This window comes from Colobus angolensis, unplaced genomic scaffold (genome assembly GCF_000951035.1).
Source record: "Colobus angolensis palliatus isolate OR3802 unplaced genomic scaffold, Cang.pa_1.0 Scaffold74, whole genome shotgun sequence".
Lineage (NCBI taxonomy): Eukaryota > Metazoa > Chordata > Mammalia > Primates > Cercopithecidae > Colobus > Colobus angolensis.
Window position 1 is genome coordinate 10,166,145 of NW_012121154.1, and position 23,812 is coordinate 10,189,956.

The following is a 23,812-nucleotide window of genomic DNA, read 5'->3' on the forward strand; positions in this document are numbered from 1 at the left end:
GGGCGGATCACGAGGTCAGGAGATCAAGACCATCCTGGCTAACACAGTGAAACCCCGTCTCTACTAAAAATACAAAAAATTAGCTGGGCGTGGTGGTGGGCGCCTGTAGTCCCAGCTACGCAGGGGGCTGAGGCAGGAGAATCGCGTGAACCCAGGAGGTGGAGCTTGCAGTGAGCCGAGATAGCGCCACTGCACACCAGCCTGGGCGACAGAGCAAACCTCTGTCTCAAAAAAAATAAAAATAAAAAATAAAAAATAACCTGGTCTGTACACTTAATATTTGTGAGGTTTACTCTGTATGTTATATCGTAAGAAAAAAATTAACAATATAAAGAAAATGGGATAGGATTAAATATTCAATAGGACAAAAAAAAGTCTGGAGTACCAGGCCTCATGGTTAGGCAGCACTGGCCAATTTGGGAAGCAGGTGTCCCACATTAACCCACACAGCCCATTGATGGGAGTTGTGTGACTTGGTTTCCAAGCATCACTTAATCACCTTTTTTTTTGAGACATAGTTTCACTCTTGTTGTCCAGGCTGGAGTGCAATGATGTGATCCTGGCTCACTGAACCTCCCAGGTTCAAGCAATTCTCCTGCCTCAGCCTCCTCAGTAGCTGGGATTACAGGCATGCACCACACCTGGCTAATATTTGTATTTGTAGTAGAGACGGGGTTTTGCCAATGTTGGCCAGGCTGGTCTGGAACTCCTGACCTCAGGTGATTCGCTCACCTCGGCCTCCCAAAGTGCTGGGATTACAGGCATGAGCCACTGTGTCCAGCCCCAAGCATCACTTTGAACATTCATCCCAAGGAGTGAATTAACACAGTGTAGTTCCTGCCCTGTTAGGTCTTACTGCTTAATGTGATCATAATGTCAGTGGGCAACTCTACAATTTTTTCTTCTTAAAAATAAAGGAATATGTGTGCAGAACATGCAGGTTTGTTCCATAGATCTATGTGTGCCATGGTGGTTTGCTGCACCTATTGACCTATCCTCTAATTGCCCTCCTCCAACCCCCCAACAGGCCCTGGTGTGTGTTTTTCCCCTCTCTGTGTCCATGTATTCTCAATGGGACTCTACATTTTCTATGCAAAATATTTTATGCCGATTAGTCAATAAATATTTTAAGCCCCAAGTAATGTGGGAAGAGTTGAGAGGTTGGAGAAACCCCTGTGAGCTGGCTACTCAGGCAGTTCCCTGAAGGACATGAGATTTGAGCCAGGATCTCAAAGGTTAGGAACAGACTCAGGGTTTGCAAAGTGCGGTCTATGCAAGCATTTTGTTTGGTGTTTTAGTATGAATGGCATAGCTTTAAAAGCAATGGAGGCAATGTGACTAGGCAGATTGGTGGATAGCCATGATCTTACATCATGTATTTTGAATTTATGCCAGTTTCCTTAGACATCTGAAGTTATTCTTTCTAAATGTGGGAGAGTCCCTGATGAGGGGAACAACAAAGAGTAGATCCCGAGAATCTAAGTGAATGACTAGATTGTAAAAGTAGTTTGGGTATAAATTGCAGAGGCCTGTGACTGTCTTACTGAACACATTCTTCAGGCAATATGAGACGAGAACATGACACCCATGCATGGCAACTTGGCAGGGCTGGGCCAACTGTGCAAACAGCATTAGTAACAATGAATGCTGTAAGCAGCTTCTGTGTTTTCCAATGTTATGCCAAGCACCTGGACCCTTGGAAGTGGATTTCTGACTGCTTTCCTTCAATCGTCATCTCCACTTTTGCCATTTTTGCAGATACAGTTTCTGTTTAGACAACCGAAGGAAGACAAAGTAGGTTAAAGGACAAAGACAACTGAAGGAAGACAAAGTAGGTTATACACAGTAGGTTAAAAACTTGTGAGACCCATAGATTTTCGAATAATCATAAAAGAATTATAAAGCTCCAGATACCAATTAAGAACAATATCTTAATGGTGGTGTTATGGAAATAAAGTTTTCTGAAGCCAATAATTCTGAATATTCTGAAAGTTTACAATTTATCGCTTGTTTGAGGAGTTCTCAGGCAGTAAAATTGCTGATATTGATACTACCCAAAAGGGTAGGTAGCACAGTTGTTTGAAACTATTACTGAAAGCTCTTGGATATAATTATCAGAGGCCTGTTATACCCAGCAATTAATAACTATAACGTGTGCATCCATGTATATTGAGAGATTCTTGAAATATTAAATTGTTAGATTGAGGATCAATATGCATGAGAAGTTGTCCTAAGTTCTTTAATTTTGCAAAACAAACCTTTATCTTTAGCTTAGAAAACCTTGAAGATAATTTTTACTATTAGCATAACTTTTGTTACAAATAAACTCAAGTTGTTGTGATTTTTACTGTTATGGCTTTATAAATTGGTCTTAAGGTCTCTTTGTGAAGAGTGGCCATAAGCCAAGATAGCTGCTCTTTAGAAGAGCCCTGGCGGATGAGGCGTCAGGTTCCTTTGTGTCAGTCATGTGAGACACAATGACAACAATGAAAAGGTGAAATCAAATGCATGAAACAGAAGAAATTTATTACTTACAGATCTGACAGCTTAGGGGTGCTGATGGGGAGCGCAGATAAGTCTGGTGGTGGCAGGGAGCTCAGTAGTGGGTGGGGAGTGAGAGAGCAGCTGTGGAACCTTACCTTTATTAAGGTATATGGCTATTATCCCTCTGGTCTTCTCACAGGAGTTGTGGATTGGCTGATTTAAGGAAAACACGCCAGAAGGGGGAAACTTATTTATATGACTCTGGTGTTGACCATTAAGTTTATTATGGTTAGCAGCTGTGGGGTGTTTTGGGTTTGGGATTAGCAGGACGAGAAACAAGTGGGCTATATCTCAACCACGTGGGGAGGAGTTATTTTAACTAGTACAAAGATTGGGTATGATTGGGTTTCAAACAACTTATGTCAGACCTAAAAATGCATGAGCTTACATCATAAGCGTATGTTGATTCAATGTCTTTGGTAGCTACTGTATCAAACAAATTTATGACACAAGTTTAGCCTTATTTTTGATTTGATTATTAAAGGTGGGCCGGGCGCGGTGGCTCAAGCCTGTAATCCCAGCACTTTGGGAGGCCGAGACGGGTGGATCACGAGGTCAGGAGATCGAGACCATCCTGGCGAACACGGTGAAACCCCGTCTCTACTAAAAAATACAAAAAACTAGCCGGGCGAGGTGGCGGGCGCCTGTAGTCCCAGCTACTCCGGAGGCTGAGGCAGGAGAATGGCGTAAACCCGGGAGGTGGAGCTTGCAGTGAGCTGAGATCCGGCCACTGCACTCCAGCCTGGGCCACAGAGCCAGACTCTGTCTCCAAAAAAAAAAAAAAAAAAAAAATGATTATTAAAGGTGTGGTGGAGAAGTAGAAATCCTAATGCAAAGGTGGACATATGATGGATTTTAACAGAAATGTGAACCCTTCACTTGAAATATTAAGATTAGAGGAAGGAAATCATGGTTTTAAAAATATAAAGATAAGCATTTCTTTTTCTCCATAGCCTTGCCAGCATCCGTTGTTTTTGACTTTTTAATAATAGCCATTCTGACTGGTGTGAGATAATATCTCATTGTGGTTTTGACTTGTGTTTCTCTGATAGTGATGCTGAGCATTTTTTCCTACTTTTGTTGGCCACAAGTATGTCTTCTTTTAAGAAATGTCTATTCATGTCCTTTGCCCCTTTTTTAAATGGGGTTGTTTTTTGCTTGTTGATTTGTCTAAGTTCCTTATAGATTCCGGATATCAGACCTTTGTCAGATGCATAGTTTGCAAATATTTTCTCCCATTCTATAGTCTGTTTACTCTGTTGATAGTTTCTTTTACTGTGAAGAGGCTCTTTAGTTTAGTTCAGCCACTGTGGAAAGCAGTTTGGAGATTTCTCAAATAACTTAGAGCTACCATTCAACCCAGCAATCCCACTACTGGGTATAAAACCAAAGGAAAATAGATCATTATACCAAAAAGACACATGCACTCACATTCATCACCACACTACTAATAACAAAGATGTGGAATCAATCTAGCTGCCCATCAGTGGTGGATTGGATAAAGAAAGTGTGTTATATATATATACCCCAAAGAATACTATGCAACCACATAGAAGGATGAAATCATGTCCTTCACAGAGACATAGAAGGAGCTGGAGACCATAATCCTGAGTGAATTAATGCAGGAAAAGAAAACCAGACACTGCATATTCTCATTTATAAGTAGGAGCTATACATTGAGCACACATGGATATAAACATGAGAATAACAGACACTGCAGACTACTAGAGAGTGGAGGGAGGAAGGGGAGTGTGGGTTGAAAAACTACCTACCGGGTACTATGCTTACCACCTGAATGCAATATGCCCATGTACCAAACCTGCACATGTATGCCCTATATCTCAAATAAAAGTAAGATTTAAAAATATATAAAGATAGATGTAGAAATAGATTTAAATTTGTGTGGATATAAATATTCATAAATCTATTTTCTAGCTCTGTCCACTGACAGGGGCTAGAAGCTATGACATTCTAGGAGCAATGACCATACTCAGCATTAATATCTTAGTTTCCAAATATCATTCTCCAGTAAAAGGAACTAGGGATCCTCGAAGAAATGACTGGAGCAAAGAAAATACAAGATGAGCCCAGAACACATTCTTTTTTTTTTTTTTTTGAGACGGAGTCTCGCTGTGTCGCCCAGGCTGGAGTGCAGTGGCGCGATCTCGGCTCACTGCAAGCTCCGCCTCCCAGGTTCACGCCATTCTCCCGCCTCAGCCTCCCAGTAGCTGGGACTACAGGCGCCCGCCACCTCGCCCGGCTAGTTTTTTGTATTTTTAGTAGAGACGGGGTTTCACCGTGTTAACCAGGATGGTCTCGATCTCCTGACCTCGTGATCCACCCGCCTCGGCCTCCCAAAGTGCTGGGATTACAGGCTTGAGCCGCCGCGCCCGGCCCAGAACACATTCTTGTGCCAGAAAGGAAGTGCAGAAGGAATCACAGGAGCATATCAGAAGGACAAGTAAGCCTACCTGAAGGGTGTACACTGGCCAAATGTGGGACAATCAGAGCATGAAAAGGAATGCCAGTGAGAAACCATAAGTCCACACCGATAAACAGATGAAAAAATAAGGAAAGAAGAGAAAGTTCTTCCTCATAGTAGAAAGCCACCTAACAAATATAGAAGAAATGATGGAATTAGAAAATCACCATTTGACAACCATCATAACAAAAGTTGATTTGGGTAAATATCACCAATAAATCCCAAGCTAGTAGGTGAAAATGTTAAGAGGAGTAAGACAACTACATAGTCTCAGAGTATCTCTTCTTGAGGTGCTTATTAATTTCAAACAGAAAAATAAATAAATAAAAGAGAAATCTGGAAGTCACCACCTTAACCAAGCGATCAAGATGAACAAGTCTAGCAGTGGGACAAGGCACATCATGTGTTCCTGGTAGAAGATACTTGAGAAGAAAACAACATTGTATCTTTATATTTTCACCAAAAATACATAACTTGAATCTAATAATGAGAAAATGGAAAAAATCCGAATTGAAAAAAAATCACAAAATAAACAGCCTCTTCTCTTCAAAGTGTCAATATCATGAAAACTAAAGAAATCCTGAAGAATTGTTCCAGATTAAAGGAGACTAAAGAGATGACTACTGAATGCAATACATAATCTAGAATTTTCTTTTGCTATAAAGAACATTATTGGGACAACTGGCAAGACCTGAATAAGGTATGTAGATTAGAAAATGGTATTATATCAGTGTTAATTTCCTGATATTATTGTACTATGATTAAGAGAATGAATATATTTTTAGGAAACACAGTGATGCATTTAGGTGTAAAGGGGCATCGTGTCTTCAGAGAGAGAGAAAGAGAGAGGCTGAGAGAACAAGAAGATAGAAAGAAAAGGATAAAGCAAATGTGGTAAGATGTTAACATCTGAGAAATCTGGGTTTAAGTTCCAAAGTAACTATGGAAATTCTTTGCACTATTCTTGCAACTGTCCTGTATATCTGAAATTATGTCAAAATAAAAGAAAAAGTCAAAACTGTAGAAAAAGTGAACAATTTAGCAATTTAGATCCTGTACACACATATATAACACAATTTTTTTTTTTTTTTTTTTGAGATGGAGTCTTGTTCTGTTACTCAGGCTGGAGTGCAGTGGCGCTATCTTGGCTCACTGCAAGCTCTGCCTCCTGGGTTCACGCCATTCTCCTGCCTCAGCCTACTAAGTAGCTGGGACTACAGGCGCCAGCCACCCCGCCTGGCAAATTTTTTATATTTTTACTAGAGATGGGGTTTTACCGTGTTAGCCAGGATGGTCTTGATCTCCTGACCTCGTGATCCACCCGCCTCAGGCTCCCAAAGTGCTGAGATTACAGCACTATTATTTTAAAATAATAAATAGTGGGATTATTTAAAAATAATAGTGTTATGGATTACGGGCCATAACACTATTATTTTAAAAATTACTTTTTTATTGCATTCTGTTCCAATTTGGTTTTACTTCTAGGTTTTGAATAAATTCTGTTTTTGCTTTAAGACTTTTTAAACTTACTTTTTACTATGATTATCAAATTTCTTAGAATGTTTTATTCAGTTATATAAAGTTTGTCATCTGAAATTCCAATGTCCTTTAAATCATTTTCTAAAGTATAGCTGTCAGGCATGACCAGGTAACAGGTGAATATGTAGTCAGTCATTACTTTAAAAAAAAAAAACCCTCCCCATATATGGGTATTTCCTAAATGTTCATCTTGCTTTTTAAAGTTCACATAGTGAGAATATATAATTCATCATATTCCCCTTTTTGCTTATTTGCTGATAGAAAACAGCAGATTTCAGTGCTCCACTGCAGTAACTATAGTTAGTTAGGTAAATATATATTCTTTCTATCATATGACAAGATCTTTTCATTGTATGGAAGTAAATGTAGTATATGCAATAATAAAAGAAATCTTCATTTCATGTACCAACCCAAGAAATGTATGTAACTGACTGAATATATATGCTAATACTTAGGCTACAAAAGTATCAGAACCTACGCTACTGCGTTGGCTCAGAATTACATGATAAATTTTTGGAAGAAAAGGCAGGGACCATTTTGTTTTAGTGTATCAAGTTGTAAATATCACCTATAGGATATATGTAATAAAGAATTTTGATAATGATATTGGCTTCATTTGAATTTTTAAGTACATGTTGAGTTGGGTTTTACTGTAGTAACATATAAAGAAAAATATACCTCATGCAGAAAAATGAAAGCTGGAGTTTCGGATAAATCAACAAACCGCTCATCTTGAATGTTAATTGTGGGTACTATGGCATAAATGGGCTCTTGATCCTTTTCATCTTTCACCTCTTCCTCTTCTTTTTCTGTGTCTGTGCTACTGTCTTCCATTTTTCACGATTCTAAAATAAAATTAATCCATACGTGGCTATTTAGGAGTGTCTTCACTTATAAAGTAATAAATGGAAAATAATAAAAATAAGCAAAAAACGGAATAAGCTATTCTTCAATGAAACTACAAATCAGGAAAGTTAGCTATAATCTCATTGTAAAAGACTGCTTTTTTGCAAAGATACTCTCTACTGTTGCATTCAAATCAATCATTCTTATTTTTAAAAGTATGCTACTGTTGCAATAATTAGAAAATAAAATATATATGAATTATAATGAGAATGCAAGTCAATATCAGCCTAGACATTTATGCAACAAGAAGTCAGAAACCTCTCCAGCTATCCTATTATCAGAAAGCAAAGTGTACTTTCTGATGCCTCTATAATCTATACCTTGTACATATTTCTGTAGAAAAGTGCTTAAAATACTGTATTGTAATTTACTATTTTTCATATTGTCTACCTTATTGAACTTCTTAGAACAGAAATTATATTCTTATTTACCCATATACCTTCAACACCTCACAAATAACATACTTAGAATGTGTGCCAAAAATAATTGCCAATGGGACCAACAAGTTCTGCTATTCTTCTAATGTTCAAAGAATATTACAATTGCAAATAGTTTACTTGAATTTTCAGAAATAAAATGCTTAATACTAAATCAATGCAGTAACAATAATTCATTCACTCCTTATTGGAAAGTTAGTTTGTCCAAAACCAAAGTCCCACAGGAGCAAAACTGAGGTTCTTCTGTAATTGCTGTGGGCAACTGCTAACACCAGCTTCAAAAATTTTTCTTCCTCAAATCATATTGGCAGGGTGACCTACATAATTTGCAGGACCCAGTACAAAAAACAAATGTGGGATTCCTTATCAAAATGTCAGAAAAATGTTCTCTGAAAATTACTAATATATGAAAAGTTTTCCCTTTAAAAATATTTTATTACTTATAAAATGTAATAGGTGTAATAGCAATACATGAATAGCAACAAAAACTAAGTGAATAGTAACGAATCCTAAGAAAATATTTTTGATGTCACAATTTTATATAATAAAATAACAATAATATAATATCTTGAGTGATCATAAGAATTTTCTGACTCACTTTTCTGCAAATTAATTTACTAGATCATCAAAATTTATACTCATTGTAATTTCATTTTTAATTGATCAAACTGAAAGTGATGTGAGTTGCTCTTGAGAAATGCAAGATCATACAAAATTTTTGGCAATTTTTAATTTGAGAAGAATCTTCCTGCTCATGCATCTTTCACTGAAGTTTATAAGAATATTTATTGGCTGTGATAACATTTAGATAAATTTCTGATAAATCATTTCAAAATATAACCTTTTGAGCTGATGATTCTTGTAGAACAAGTTTCTAAAAAGACTTAACTCTTTCTAAAAACCAGCTTCCTCTGTGAATTTAATTTTAAATGTAAATTTATTCAACATTCATTTTAATGTTTCCTCTGACAATTTTGGTAACTTCTGGAGGTTGTGCAATAATCCAAAGTGGCTTTGTATTTTGTATATACACTAAAACACCTGCTTATATGCATTCTATTGTTGTATGTTCCATTACAAAGAAAAAATAAAATTAAAAATGGTCTTTCTTGTTCATACTTCATTTATTCAAAGCTTTATAAGCTTTATGCAAGCTTGGAAAAGTATTATTTTCTGTCACATGCAATCATCTTTAATTTCAATTTCTAAACTTATGGATATTTGATTTGCAATATTATAGCAGTTTTCAAAACTGGAGATTTTAAACTCTCTGAATAATTCTAATAACTCCTTGACATGTTTTATTGCAATGTCTGTGTGTTTGCTTTTATTTTGTAATATTTTACTAAAAAAGTTTTCTGCATGAGTGTCAATAGTTTCTTTCCTTATTATATGTGTAAATACCACAGGGACAGGTGCTGGGGACCAGCCTCCCATGGTAGGTTCTAGAACTGTCCCCATGTAGAGCCTCTTCTTTCTCCTGAAGCCATCACTGATGTAGCTGTCCCTATTACTTTTGCTGTCATGTTGCTTCTGCTGCTATTGCTGCCATTGCTTTTGTCAACATGCACTCAAGTGCTGGCCTGGCTGCCTTGAGACTCTGTGATACCTCAAATTGCTTTGATGCATGCTTTTGAGCACCAGGCCACAAGCTTATTTGCTTGGCACCCACACCCTCTGCCGCAGCCACTGATTCAGGCCTGTGCGTGTGCACACTGCTTCCTGGCCTATCTGTGCTGCTCATGTGAATGTGCCATTGTCCCAACAGACTTTATTTACAAAACTCAAGCTCAAAAATAAAATTTTAAGTATTTAAAAATGGTGACAGCAGAGCATTAAAACAAGTGCAGGGCTCTTCTAGGAGCAGATCTTTGTGTGACCATGTAGGTCACACGTCTATGAAGCTGAAGCCTTCCCTGTATATTAGCCATTGATTTGGCCATGTATTTAAGTAGATCCACAGAAGTTTCTAAAAGAACTCTGTCTTAGTCATCAAGGCCTCCGCTGGCCCACTTTGGTGACATTGGGATGACTGCCCTTCTGGAGAGAGAGCGGGTAAAATGTCTCCGTTGTATAAGAGAATGCCAATATCATCATCAGCTCTTTTTGATCTCAGAAATACATGAATCTTCACTGAATCAACAGAACATTATACTTACACTCTTCTCTTGCCAAAGAAGATAACTGCAATTGTCATGCTTTTAAGGTCTGAATCTTCTGGAGAATATGTATCATTTCTCATGTCTATCTTATTGGATTGGCTCTTTCTTGATGACATTGAGCCTCACTCTATAACATGGAAAGCATGTTCTATCATATGAAGCCAGAAGGTTTGGTAGGTTCTGAGTTCTTGAATGTGTTAGTCAGGTGGTCACAGACATATCATTTATTTATTAAATTTACTCCTCTCTAAAATGGGGTAAAATTAGTAAAACAAAACAACAACTAATTTTTATGTTTCAAAAAGATGTGCAGATTAAACATGATAATGCCTCAGGACTTGAGCTTCTACTCTGCTATCTCTAATTTTCTGCTGCAGTCATAAATTATACATGTACTTGTTTTCCTCTTCCTGCTGCTACAACAATACTTCATAGGTGGTAACATACACTTCCATCAGGAGGGTCCAAATATCTGATTGTCTATTGTTATGTGATGTTAATAGCCAGTGGTATCATTTGACTTCCCTTCCTTTAACACATTTGCTTTTCTCAATGCCCTATAGTGTTTTTAGTAACTATTATTATTATGACATTACAATACTTTATATTTGCTAAGTAATCACAGTTTATTGCTTAAATCTTCAAGCAGCTAAAAATGGTTTGGCTATACATTTAAATTTGTTTTGTGAATAAACTAAAATATGTACACTCAATCCTTTCATGGATATTAAATGTGAATGAATATCCCAGAAAAATATTTCCTTCAGAACGTTAGGCTATATCTTATTTTTAACCTTTTTATTAAGAAGTGTTTCAAAGGCTGGGCATGGTGAATCATGCCTGTAATCTCAGCACTTTGGGAGATGGAGGCAGGTGGATTACCTGAGGTCAGGAGTTCAAGACTAGCCTGGCCAACATGGTGAAACCCCATCTCTACTAAAAATACCAAAAAAATTAGCCAGGCATGGTGGTGTGTGCCTGTAATCCCAGCTACTTGGGAGGCTGAGGCAGGAGAATCACTTGAACCCCGTGGGTGGTGGTTGCAGTGAGCTGAGATCACGTCATTCTACTCCAGCCTGGGAGACACAGCGAGACTCCGTCTCAAAAAAAAAAAAAGAAAGAAAGAAAAGAAAAGTGTTTCAAATATAAACAAAAGTAGCAGATTAGTACAATGAATCCTCAAGTACCCATTAATCAGCTTCAACAAATATCAATTCATGAGCAATTTTATCTATAACCCTTCCACTTCCCCTCTGAACTCTCTAGATTATTTTGAAGCAAAACTTAGACATTTAGACTTAATAATATATCCTAAAGAACTTTATAGGAATATACAGAGATAGACCTCATTACTTTTCATAGCTGCATAGCGCTCCTTTGCATAGATGTACCATAGGTTATTCAATTTTCTATTTATAAACATACAGAATGTTTCCAATTTTCTGCTATTACAAAAGGGTTGCAAAGTATAGTACATCTATTTATTTTAAAAATATGTATATATGTGTTTTTTTTTTTTTGAGACAGAATCTTGCTCTGTCTCCCAGGCTGGAGTGCAGTGGTGCATTCTCCACTCACAATAACCTCTGCCTCCCAGGTTCAAGTGATTCTCCTGCCTCAGCCTCCTGAGTAGCTGGGATTACAGGCGTATGCCACCACAGCTGGCTAATTTTTGTATTTTTAGTAGAGACGGGGTTTCACCATGTTGGCCAGGCTGGTCTCGAACTCCTGACCTCAGGTGATTCACCTGCCTTGGCCTCCCAAAGTGCCAGGATTACAGGCATGAGCCACCACTCCTGGCCTTGAAATCTTTATAATAAAGATGGTATTAACTTTGAAAACTTAGGTTCAGACAATTTCTCAGAGCACTGCACCTTTAAATATGATACAGCTTACCTGGGCAACAAATGATAAGTACCATGCTGAATTTGTACAAATTCCTCAGTTTGCTAAAGTTTTCAATCTCTATTATTCTGAAAACATTCTAAATATTTTAGAGCAAGTAAAGTATTTACACAGGGAAGCAACTAAAAGATACTACAAGAGAGTTCTGATTGAGATCATCAGAAAAACTTTAACCTTCAGAATAAAAATACTTAGGCATACATTTAACCAAGGACATGATAGATCTGTACACTGGAAACTACAGAACTCCAGTGAAAGAAATTAGATGTAAATAAATGGAAAGGCATCCCATGTTATGGATTAGAAGAATTAATATTGTTAAAATGGTTTTACTACACAAAGCAATCTACAGGTTCAACCTGCAATCTCTATAAAATTCCAATAGCATTTTTTCACAGGAATAGAAAAAAATCCTAAAATTTATATGGAACCATAAAGGACCCCAAGTAGCCAAACCAACTTTGAGCAAGAACAACAATGCTAGAAAAAATTGCATGTTCTGATTTCTAATTGTAGCACAAAGTTATAGTAATCAAAACAGTATGGTGCTGGCATTAAAAAATAAAAGACCAATGGAATAAAATAGAGAGCCCAGAAATGAACTAATGCATATACAGCCAAGTAATTTTGGGCATGGATGTCAAGAATGCACAACATAGTTTCTTTGATACAGGGTGTTAGGGAAATTGGATATCCACATGCCAAAGAATGAAATCAGGCCCTTGTTTTACATTACACACAAAAATTAACTCAAACTAGATTAAAGAATTAAACATGAGATCTGAAAGCATAAAACTCCTAGAAGAAAACATAGGAAAAAGGTCCTTGACATTGGTTTTAGTGATGATATTTTGGGTATGACACCAAAAGCACAGACAACAAAAGGAAAAATAAAGTGAGATGACATCCAACTAAAAAACTTCTGCATGGCAAAAGAAACAATCAACAAAATGAAAAGGCAACCTATGGAATGGGAGGAAATATTTGCAAACTATATATGTGATAAGGGGTTAACATCCAAAACACATAAGGAACTTATACAACTGAATAGCAACAACTCAAATAATCCCATTAAAAAATGGGTAATGGAGCTAAATAGACATTTTCCCAAAGAAAACATACAAATGGCCAACAAGTACATAAAAAAGTGATCAACATTACCAACTATTGGGGAAATGCAAATCAAAACCACAATAAGATATTGCCTCACACCTGTTAGGATGGCTATGATTGAAAAAACAAAAGATAATAATTGTTGATGAGTATGTGAAGAAAAAGGAACCCTTGTACACTGTTAGTGGGAATATAAGTTGGTAAAACCATTATAGAAAACAGTATGAAGTTTCCTCAAAAAATTAAAAATAAACCTTCCTTATTATCCAGCAGTTCTCCTGGTTATATATCCAAATGAATTGAAATCAGGATCTCAAAGTGATATCGGCACTCCCACATTCATTTCATCACTATTTACAAAAGCCAAGATATGGAATCAACATAAATTTCCATGGACATATGAATGCACAAAGAAATTGTGATATATGTATACAATGGAACATTTTACAGCCATAGAAAAAGGAAATTCTGCCATTTGCAACATCATAGATAGAAAATGAAATATTTAGGCAGACAGAGAAATACAAATATGTATGATCTCACTTATATATGGAAATTACAGTAGTCAAACTCATAGAAGCAGAGTGGGATGGGCTGTCAGGGACTTGGGGTAGGAGAAATTGGGGAGTAACGGTTAAAGAGTACAAAATTTTAGCTATGCAAGATAAATAAGTTTTGAAGATCTACTAGACGGCATAGTGCCTATAGCTAACAATACTCTATTGTATACATAAAATTACTAAGAGAGTAGATCTTATGATAAAACAACAACAAAAATAGTAACACAGGGGTGGATAAAACTTTGGGAGGTGATAGATATGTTTATGAGATTGATGATGGTTGATGGTTTCATGGGTGTATACTTATCCCCAACTTCACTGAGATGTATACAATAAATAGGTACAGTATTTTATACATCAACCATGCCTCAATAATGTGTTTTTTTAAAAAGGAAAAGATGGAGAGTGAGTAGTGAAAGAAAACACAACAGAGGCAAATATTAAAAAGTCTGTGTGAATTAAAACAAAAAAAAACACTAATTAATGTAATTAAATAGGCAGGAAAGTGTTGGAACCGAACTCTCGATTCCTTCCTGGGCAGGGGTTGTCGCGAAGGATCACCGACACGAGGTTCACAGCAGAGAGTTATTTATTACTAGCGCGCTAGGGTCCCAAGCTCTAAGTTGGTCCTGGGACCCCGACTGCTTGTTACAGGCTGTTTATATAGGCTAACACAAGTTCAAACACAGCTTATGGCGCGAAATTCAAACAGCTTAAGGCGTAAAATGATTGGGTCTAGCTATAGCCTGAGCAAGGGGTCTTGGTTTAATTGGTTAGAGCAGGACCTTATGAGGTTCTTTCCTGGAGTTGATGATTCCGGGAACTTCGAGGCAGGGTGAGACCCCTGGAATTGGCAGGGTGGGACCTCATGAGGTTGTTTCCCGGAATTGGCAGGGTGGGACCCTATCAGGGTGGGACACTATCGAGGCAGGGTGGGACCCTATCTAGGCAGGGTGAGACCCTATCTAGGGCCACCTGGTGCTAACTTTTTAGGTTTTGTAAGGCCTACTAGTTTCATTCCCTCCTCTTTTTGTGTCAGAGGCTCAATCTTGAGCCTCTTCTTCAGTCCTGAGGGTCTGGTATTGTTGGGTCAGAACTATAGCATGTACTATGTTTAATCTATTTTTAATAAGGGTGAGTAAGCGGTTGAGTATGCATGGCCCAAAAGTCAGGATGAGTGTGAGCAGGATGAGGGGTCTTAAGATGGTGGAGATTAGGGTGCTAAACCAAGGGGATCGGTTGTACCAATTTTCAAACCAATTTTGCTGAGATTCTCTCTCTTTTTTTCTCTTGTCTAATCTTTCTCTAACACAACAGAGGCAAATATTAAAAAGTCTGTGTGAATTAAAACAAAAAAAACACTAATTAATGTAATTAAATAGGCAGGAAAGGACTTAACCAGGTAACAAAGTTTAATGGATAAAACAATAAATATATGGCCGGGCATGGTGGCTTACTCCTGTAATCTCAGTACTTTGGGAGGCTGAGGCGGGTGGATCACAGGGTCAGAAGTTAGAGACCAGCCTGGCCAACATGGTGAAACCCCGTCTCTACTAAAAACACAAAAATTAGCCGGGCATGGTGGCGGGTGCCTGTAATCCCAGCTACTCAGGAGGCTGAGGCAGGAGAATTGCTTGAACCCAGAAGGCAGAGGTTGCAGTGAGTTAAGATAGTGCTACTGCACTGTAGCCTGGGCAACAGAGTGAAACTCTGTCTCAAAAAATAAAAACAAAAAACAAAAAAACAATAAATATCCAAAGACAGTTAATATAGGATTGCAAAGCCCATTGTATTAATATTACTATATTGCAGGCAATATGATTGACAGCTATAAATAAAATAATAGAATAAAATATATTCTCAGGCTACAGTGATATAAACAGAGAATGTTTAATATAACACATTAAAATCCTGGCATAGAGAGAACTACATAGCTATCAGGTATGATAATTCTAGAGACTTATATCTCCAGAATGCCTAAATCAATTAAGTAAATATTTATTGAGTTTTCCCATAAAGATAAAGACTTTACAAATATGCAAACAATGTATAATCTGAAGAGAAGGTAAGGCAGGGAAAGAACTAGTTCTCTGACACATAAGCTGAGGTAAAATAAGCACAAATAAAAAGCAACATTCTTAGGAAAGTAGATAAGGCTGAAAAAGCAACTGGTAGCCTGGAATTTGGGACTTGAACTCTAGGCATTAGGAGCTATGGCGGAGTTGTAAAGATATTGCTGACAATGAGAAGAATGGCTTGGAAAAGGTGTGAATTTAGAGGCAAGGAAACAATCTGGAGGCTGGGACCTAGCCACTGTGTTATCGGTAGGAGATAGTGGTGAGCAAGACCGGACAAGGTTCCTGACCTTAGGGGACCCACTGACCGGCAGCAAGACAAGTTAATGAAAAAATCACAGACATAGGCCGGATGCGGTGGCTCACGCCTGTAATCCCAGCACTTTGGGAGGCCGAGGCGGGCAGATCACGAGGTAAGGAGATCAAGACCATCCTGGCTAACACGGTGAAACCCCGTCTCTACTAAAAATACAAAAATTAGCGGGGGCATGGTGGCACACACCTGTAGCCCCAGCTACTTGGGAGGCTGAGGCAGGAGGATGGCGTGAACCCGGGAGGCAGAGCTTGCAGTGAGCCGAGATCGTGCCACGGCACCCCAGCCTGGGTGACAGAGTGAGAGACTGTTAAAAAAAAAAAAAAAAATCACAGACATAAAATTCTAAAAGTTTTAACTGAACTTGGTGCTATGATAACTTGAACCACAAAAACAGGGTGGCCACACACTGCACACTTACAGGGAGCACCACGGGCATAGCAAGTTCTGCAGAGAAGCAGCCCCCACTGGAAGGAGGCAAGGCAATACCACACGATGCTGTAGGAGTCGGAAGAGAAGAGGATGTGGTCTTAAGGGGATTTTAAGAGAGCAGAGGACATGAATAAGCCAAAATAGGAAGCTTCACAAAGAATAATTAAGCAATAAACATTGCAGGGTACCCCTTGTTTTGTAATACACATCAGTAATTCCTCTTCTTCAAACGAAACATTGGTGATCATCGTTTTGATTTTGAATTCTTAAGGAAAAATTTCTAGATAGATACAAGGAGCATGTGTAAAAATCAAATACTGCATGCTCCAGAGAATGGGGCAGGATACACAAACAATGTGACTTTTGGACAATAAAATGGCAATGCTTCAAGAAAGCTGTAGCAGAAAACCACACTGTCTTTCGATATTACTCACCGCTGAACAAGCACAGGTTTTGCTCATTTTAGAAACAGCAGGGTGTAATGTAAAGTCGAACATGATTTATTTCTCTCCTAGCCCCACACAGAACCTGCGTGTTCTTTTTTTGTGACTTGGCTCTTCTGACTGCCCTGAAGATAAGATTGGGTGCTCCTTCCCCCAGTAGCCCATTGCTCTACAAGGTTAATTACAAGATGTTTCTACAAGGTTAATTACAAGATGTTTCTACAGGAACTCAGAACTGATCCCTTGGAGGAAAGGAGAACTCTGGGGCACTTCCAATGTTTTGTTTTGTTTTGTTTTGTTTTAGTTTCCTAACATGTTAAAAAAAAAAAACATAGAAATGTCAAAACTGGGTTACAAAAATTCTGGTATAAAGTTGTATGACAAGTGCCTTCAATTCTGTCAGTGTATCTCTGGTAATTACATGTATATTATCTTTTGGAGATAACATTGAAAGTCTGTAAAATCTAAGGCTCATCCTACGGGGCCTCTGGTCCACTATATGGCAGGCTCAGAATATTGGGCAGCCAATCTGACATGAGGCATACCTCAGATCCGTTTAATGGACAACAGCAACAACAATATCAGATAGAACCAACTTAATAGTCCTAAATGCCAAAGATAAAATATTGCAGTTATTCCTGCCTATATTTTATATTCTATGTACAATTATACAATGCACATTTTTACCATACAAAGACAAAGTTAGACTTGAAACATTTTTTAAGATGTAGATACATATTTTATTTTTTTTTATTTTTGTGGGTACATAGTAGGTATATATATTTATGGAGATGCTTTTTTTATTTTTATTTTCTTATTTTTATTTTTATTTTTATTTTTTTTGAGACGGAGTCTCGCTCTGTCGCCCGGGCGGGAGTGCAGTGGCTGGATGTCAGCTCACTACAAGCTCTGCCTCCCGGGTTTACACCATTCTCCTGCCTCAGCCTCCCGAGTAGCTGGGACTACAGGTGCCCGCCACCTCACCTGGCTAGGAGATGCTTTTTTTAAAAAAGAAAGTAAAAATGCTGTTATTCAAAGACCCAACAAATCAAACCACAACATTTTTTTTCCTGAAAGAAATGATACAGAGGACTTTTGAAAAAAGAATCCTGAAAAGAAAAGAATCCTACAGGAAAAACAAAAAGAACCTTAAAGGAAAGGAAAAATAAAAACTCTTGCAGTAAATATGTACAGATAAAAATTGCTTCATAATTGAAGTGTTAAAGTAACAATGGGGTTTGAAATACCTTCAATCAAAACCACACAAACACATAAATAGCAAACCTCTGAAGGAAAGCTTCAGGGGCATATCTGGCCTTTAAAGTTAATGTTCAGACATGTTAAACAGTTACATCTTAGATTATGTGCATGTGTAATCCATGAGGAATCTGTTAATTGCAACATGATGGTGGAGAACCCAAGGCTCTATGATAGAATCAGCACCCCTCCCGAGGATGGAAGGGTGCTGAGAGAGCTCTAGGCCTTCTCCTTCATTTCACCATCACCTTGCCTTTCTTTGCCCGCTCCTACCATAACCCAAGCACAGACCCAAGAAAAGTTCCTCACTCTCTCTTTAAAGCATCTTATACATTTATTCTCTTTCTTCTCGGAAACCTACATAATCAAAACAAGCTCTGTATTACTTATTTCTGAGTAGGTATAACATGTGGGCTTATCACGGGGCAGCACCTTACATGAGGCAGAACTGCCATAGAAACAGACAGGATGTATTTCCAACACACCCTCCTGGTTGCCCTTGTCAGCATGCAAGCACTCTTGTTCAGTGCACCTAATAATAATATTTATATAACCCTTTACAATTTAAACAAAACTTTCCCTTGCATTACTTCACTTTGTCCTAACAACTACATACCATAAGAATTACCTCCATTTTGTACAGGAGGAAATTGACAGAGTATAAATGATGTGCCCAAGATCACACAGCAAGGATTGGCAGTATTTATTTAAACCCATGTCACCTGGCTCCAAATCCCTCACTCTTTCCTATTATACCATACAAGACTTTCTGTGGTCTTAGCAAAGCCCTTCCCTCTTGGCCTTCAATAGCCAAAAGCCGGATCAACAATACAGGCGGGCTGACACAATTTGACTTCTGTCACTGCAACAGTGTTAAGGCTAGGACTCTTTTAGAAAAAGCAAGCCAACACAGTGTAAATCAGTTAAAGACAAATTATTGTTGAGCAGCATTTATTAGGCAGTCCATGAGGTGGCAAGGCTGAGCTGAGCAAAACAGTGGGCTATAGAACTTGTTGCTATAGTTACAAACAAAAGGACAACCTTCGAATATACACAGTGTGGCGAGAAACACTGTTCTTACATCTGTAATAATTTACAGTCATTCTGCAAGTTTAGGCAGGCTTCAGAAATTCAAAAGGTGCCTGAAAGGCGCTATCAGTTCCCTTAATTAGTTTCCAAATAATTTAGCAGTGAGCAGAGTCTAAGAGTTCCAAATCCTGTAAGAGATTTGAAATGCCCGGGTAGGTCTAAAGCTGACGGTCTTCCAGAAGGTCTGTAAAGCAGAAATTCTGCCTGTTTGGGTGCAATCTAGAACGCTCACACTGGAGGTCACTCCTCTTGCTTGCTACAAAAATGTACACATTAGAAAAGTCCCACTGTCCTCCTTACTTGAATTTTTAAAGACGATACCAAAAAGGATGTGTATAACATTACAATACTAGCCTATATATCTTATCTAATGCCTTGCAAACTTGCTTTTTCATTTACCCCTTTCCTCTTTCTCACACCCTGGTTAATAGGAACTGTGGACCTAGATGGATCTGTTTGCTTAGCAAAGAACTCCATGAAATATGGACTATCACTGCTTCCCATCACTGGTTTCTATTAGCCAGGTTCCTCCTTTCTTCCACCTGCTCCTCCTCGTTGTTCCTTCTTTTATCTGAAACTGAGACTAGTGGTCTTGACTTAGTCTACCAGGATGGCAGCATGGGGTAATGGAAAGAACTACTTTGAAGTTCATCAATTTAGGCTTGAATCTCATTCCTCTCCTTCCTGGGTGACTTTGGGCAAAATATGCAACCTCTTAGTAGCTGTTTCCTAAACTGCAAGATGATTTCAATGTTATTGTGAGGATTAAATTGGACAATGCATGTGTCTCAGCCCAGATCTCAGCATATTGGCCTCGATAAATGTCAACTCCCTCCCACCAGTGCCTTGTTCATTTGATTTCATACATAATGTACCTTACATTATTTTGACAAGGAACAAATAAAGACGGGTCATCCTGGAGCTGGACCAAATATTTCAGTTATCTATAGGCTGGAAAAGATGATCTGGGTCCTCTTCGGCATGAATTTGTCCCAGAGCACTGCTTTAGGCTTTGGTGTGAGAGCCTTAAAAGACCTTAACTTCAGTTCTCACTGTGAAACATTTAAATCTGGGATAAGAAAGGCTGTATAGGACATCGGCTGTTAGGTCAGGGGAAAGGGAGCAACACCATTAAAGAAAAGACTTTAAAAGAATACAAGTCAGCTCTAAGTCAGGGGAAGAGCCACCTTAGATAATAAGTGAAGTAGGCAAAGTTCCCTCTCCCATGTCTACAAATTTCATAGCCTCCTCTTTTTGTTGCATAAGTATTTCCTGTTCTGAGACTTTCACTGGCCCTTGGCAGATCTCCACTTTAGTCTTTCTCTCTCCTTGGGCAGCATCCCTTACTCAATTTATTTTCTTCCTTTGAAGGTAATGGCTCTGACATTAATTATAGAGTTAGAATAATATTTCCCAAGCCAATTTTCCTACCTTTTCATTGGAAGAATAAATTAAAAGTAAAAATAAATAAATAGATCTCTCTGATTTGGAGAACAAAGAGAGTTGGTGAGAAAAACAAATTAGTGTAAGCCTCTGAGGTACCTCATCCACCCAGGACAAGTCTTAGGAAAGGAAATGGTGGAACCTGAACATTCAAGAATATCAAGGGTATAATGTGCCTCCTTTCCAGGTGGTACTTGGAAAAAGTGGCAAGGTTCCAGAGCCATCACCGTCTTCGTTTCTTTATGTGATGAAGCACAGATGACTAGGCAGAGAGGGCACAAGAGAGGGCACAGAGTGGCACGGGAGAGGTACGGAGGCTGGTTGGGAGCACTACCCCACAAAAGTCCTTGAAACTGGGATGAAAGGACACTGCTCCAGAAAGCTTTGTGGATCAGACAACTGCGAGCCACGTGGGGATACAGAACTCTCAGAAGACGCCAGCATTGAGATCCACATCTGAGACGCAGGTGGATGCACATCTCAGGAGGAGCCTGCATGGTCAGACACCAGCCGTCGGCCGGACAACCAGCCTGAAACCACGGCGCTATCTAGCGTCCCTGAACACAGGCCTCATGTCCAAGAGGAGGAGAGGAAAGGGCATCATGAATAAAGGGTTTTTTAAAAAATTTAAATTAGCTTTATTGAGTTATAATTCATATGCAATAAAACTCACAAGTTTAAGTGTACAATTTGGTGAGATTTTACAAATGTTGACAGTTGTGTGATCACTACCACAAAAGTTTCCCTCACTCTTAAAAAGTTCTTCCTATCTGAGGCACTTTCTAAACACGTAAATAAATGAATAAATAAATAAAAAAAGTGTTAAAAATTTCTTCGTGCCCCTTTACAATCAGTCCCTCACCCTATCCCCTCCCATTCCCATCTGCTCCCTCACTGGCACATGATAACCACCAGTAGTTTTGCCTCCTCTAGAATTTCATGTAAAGAGAATCTGTTGTGAACAGAATGTTTACGTCCCTCGCCCCAATATTCATATGTTAAAATTTAATCCCAATGTGATGGTAGTTGGAATGGAACCTGTGGAAGCGCCTTTGTAATAAGAGGCTGCAGAGTTCGCTTGCTTTCTGCCATGTGAGGCTACAACGAGAAGTTGGCAGTCTGTGACCTGGAAGAGGGCCTGCACCTGAAGTTGACTATGTTGGCACCCTGATCTCTGACTTCCAGTCTCCAGAACTGTGAGAAATAACATTTGTGTTGTTTATAAGCCACACAGTCTATAGTACTTTTTCATAGCAGATCAAACTAAAACAGAATTATAGATGTGTCTGGCTTGTATCATCTAGTGTAAGGTTTTTGAGATTCTTCTACATTGTTGTGGGTGTCAGTATTTCATTCCTTTTATTGCTGAGTTCAACTCCATTGCATAAATTAACCACATTTTATTTGCCATTCACCAATTGATAGACATTTGATTCGTTTCCACTTTTTAACTACTATGAATCAAGTTGCTATGAACATTTGAGTACAAGTCTTCGTGTGACTGCAAGTTTCCATTTCTCTTGGGTAATACCAAGAGTGGAATTTCTGGGTCATAATCTAAACATATATTTAATTTTATAGGAAACAGCCAAATTGGTTCCCAAAGTGGTTATACCTTTGTATATTCCCACCAACAATGCACTAGGGTTCCCGCTGCTCCACATCCTTGTTAACACATGGTATTGTCAGTATCTCAAATTTTTGACATCCTAGTGAAATTGTACTAGTATCTGAAGGTTTTAATTTGCATTTCCAAAATGGCATTATTATGTTGAATATCTTTTCATATGCTTTTTTTGCCATTTATATATATTCTTAGGTAGACTATCTGTTCAGATATTTTTATCCATTAAAAATAATTGGTTGTCTTCCCATTATTAAGTTGTGAGAGTTCCTTGTATATGCTGGATATAAATCCTTTACCAGATACGTTTGGCAAATATTTTCCCTCAATGTCTCTTAGCCTTTTCATTTTCTTAGCAGTATCTTTTGAATTTTGGTGAAATCTAATTTATTGTTTTTTTTTCTTTTGTGGTTCACACTTATTATATTCTATAAAAGAAATCTTACAGATTATCCTGAATTTAAAAAAAAATCTTTGCCAAACCCAACATCACAAGATTTTCTCCTATATTTCCTTTTAGAAATTTTATAGTTTTTACTCTTATAGTTAGATCTTTAATCTATTCCAAATTAATTTTTTGTGTATGGTAAGGGTTGATGCTCACTTTTTTTGCATATATATACAATTGCTTCTGCCATTTGTTGAAAAAAAATCTTCTTCCCGTTGAATTATCAGGGCACCTTTTAAAATACCAATTGACCTAATATATGTAGGTCTATTTTTATACTCTATTCTGTTCCACATGTGTCTATTCTTATACTAGTATAATATAGTATTTATTATTGTAGCTTTATACTAAGTCTCTCTCTCTCTCTTTCTTTCTTTCTTTTTTTTTTTTTTTTGAGACAGAATCTTGCTCTGCTCTGTCACAGGCTGGAGTGCCGTGACACGATCTCAGGGCTCACTGAAACCTCCACCTCCCAGGTTCAAGTGATTCTTGTCCTCAGCCTCCAGAGTAGCTGGGATTACAGGTGCCTGCCACCATGCCCAGCTAATTTTTGTATTTTTAGTAGAGACGGGGTTTCATCATGTTGAATAAGCTGATTTGGCACTCCTGACCTCAAGTCATCTGCCCACCTCAGCTTCCCAAAGTGCTGAGATTACAGGCATGAGCCACTGCACCCAGTCTATAATAAGTCTTAAAATTAGGTCTTATAAGTCCTCAAACTTAATTCTTTTTCAAAATTGTTTTGTCTATACTAAATACTTTGCATTTCCAAATTGAGAAGCCAGCAGCTTGTCAATTTCTATTTTTAAAAAGCTTGATGGTCTTTAATCCATCTTGAGTTAATTTTTGTATAAGGTGTAAGGAAGGGATCCAGTTTCAGTTTTCTGCATATGGCTAGCCAGTTTTCCCAATACCATGTCTTGAATAGGGAATCCATTCCCCATTGCTTATTTTTTGTCAAGTTTCTCAAAGATCAGATGGTTGTAGATATGTGGCATTATTTCTGAGGCCTCTGTTCTGTCTTGGCTATATGGGCTCTT

The 23,812-nt window shown here is 38.1% G+C and overlaps 1 protein-coding gene across 1 annotated transcript in view; it reads right to left on the reverse strand.

The window, feature by feature from the left end:
• CCDC146 (coiled-coil domain containing 146) overlaps positions 1–23,812 on the reverse strand; it is a 186,793-nt gene that overhangs the window by 142,401 nt on the left and 20,580 nt on the right. Inside the window, exon 2 of the mRNA XM_011927719.1 lies at positions 7,244–7,410. Within this exon, the coding sequence (XP_011783109.1) occupies positions 7,244–7,399 (156 nt within the window). The 5' untranslated portion in view covers positions 7,400–7,410. The remainder of the gene's footprint in view (positions 1–7,243; positions 7,411–23,812) is intronic.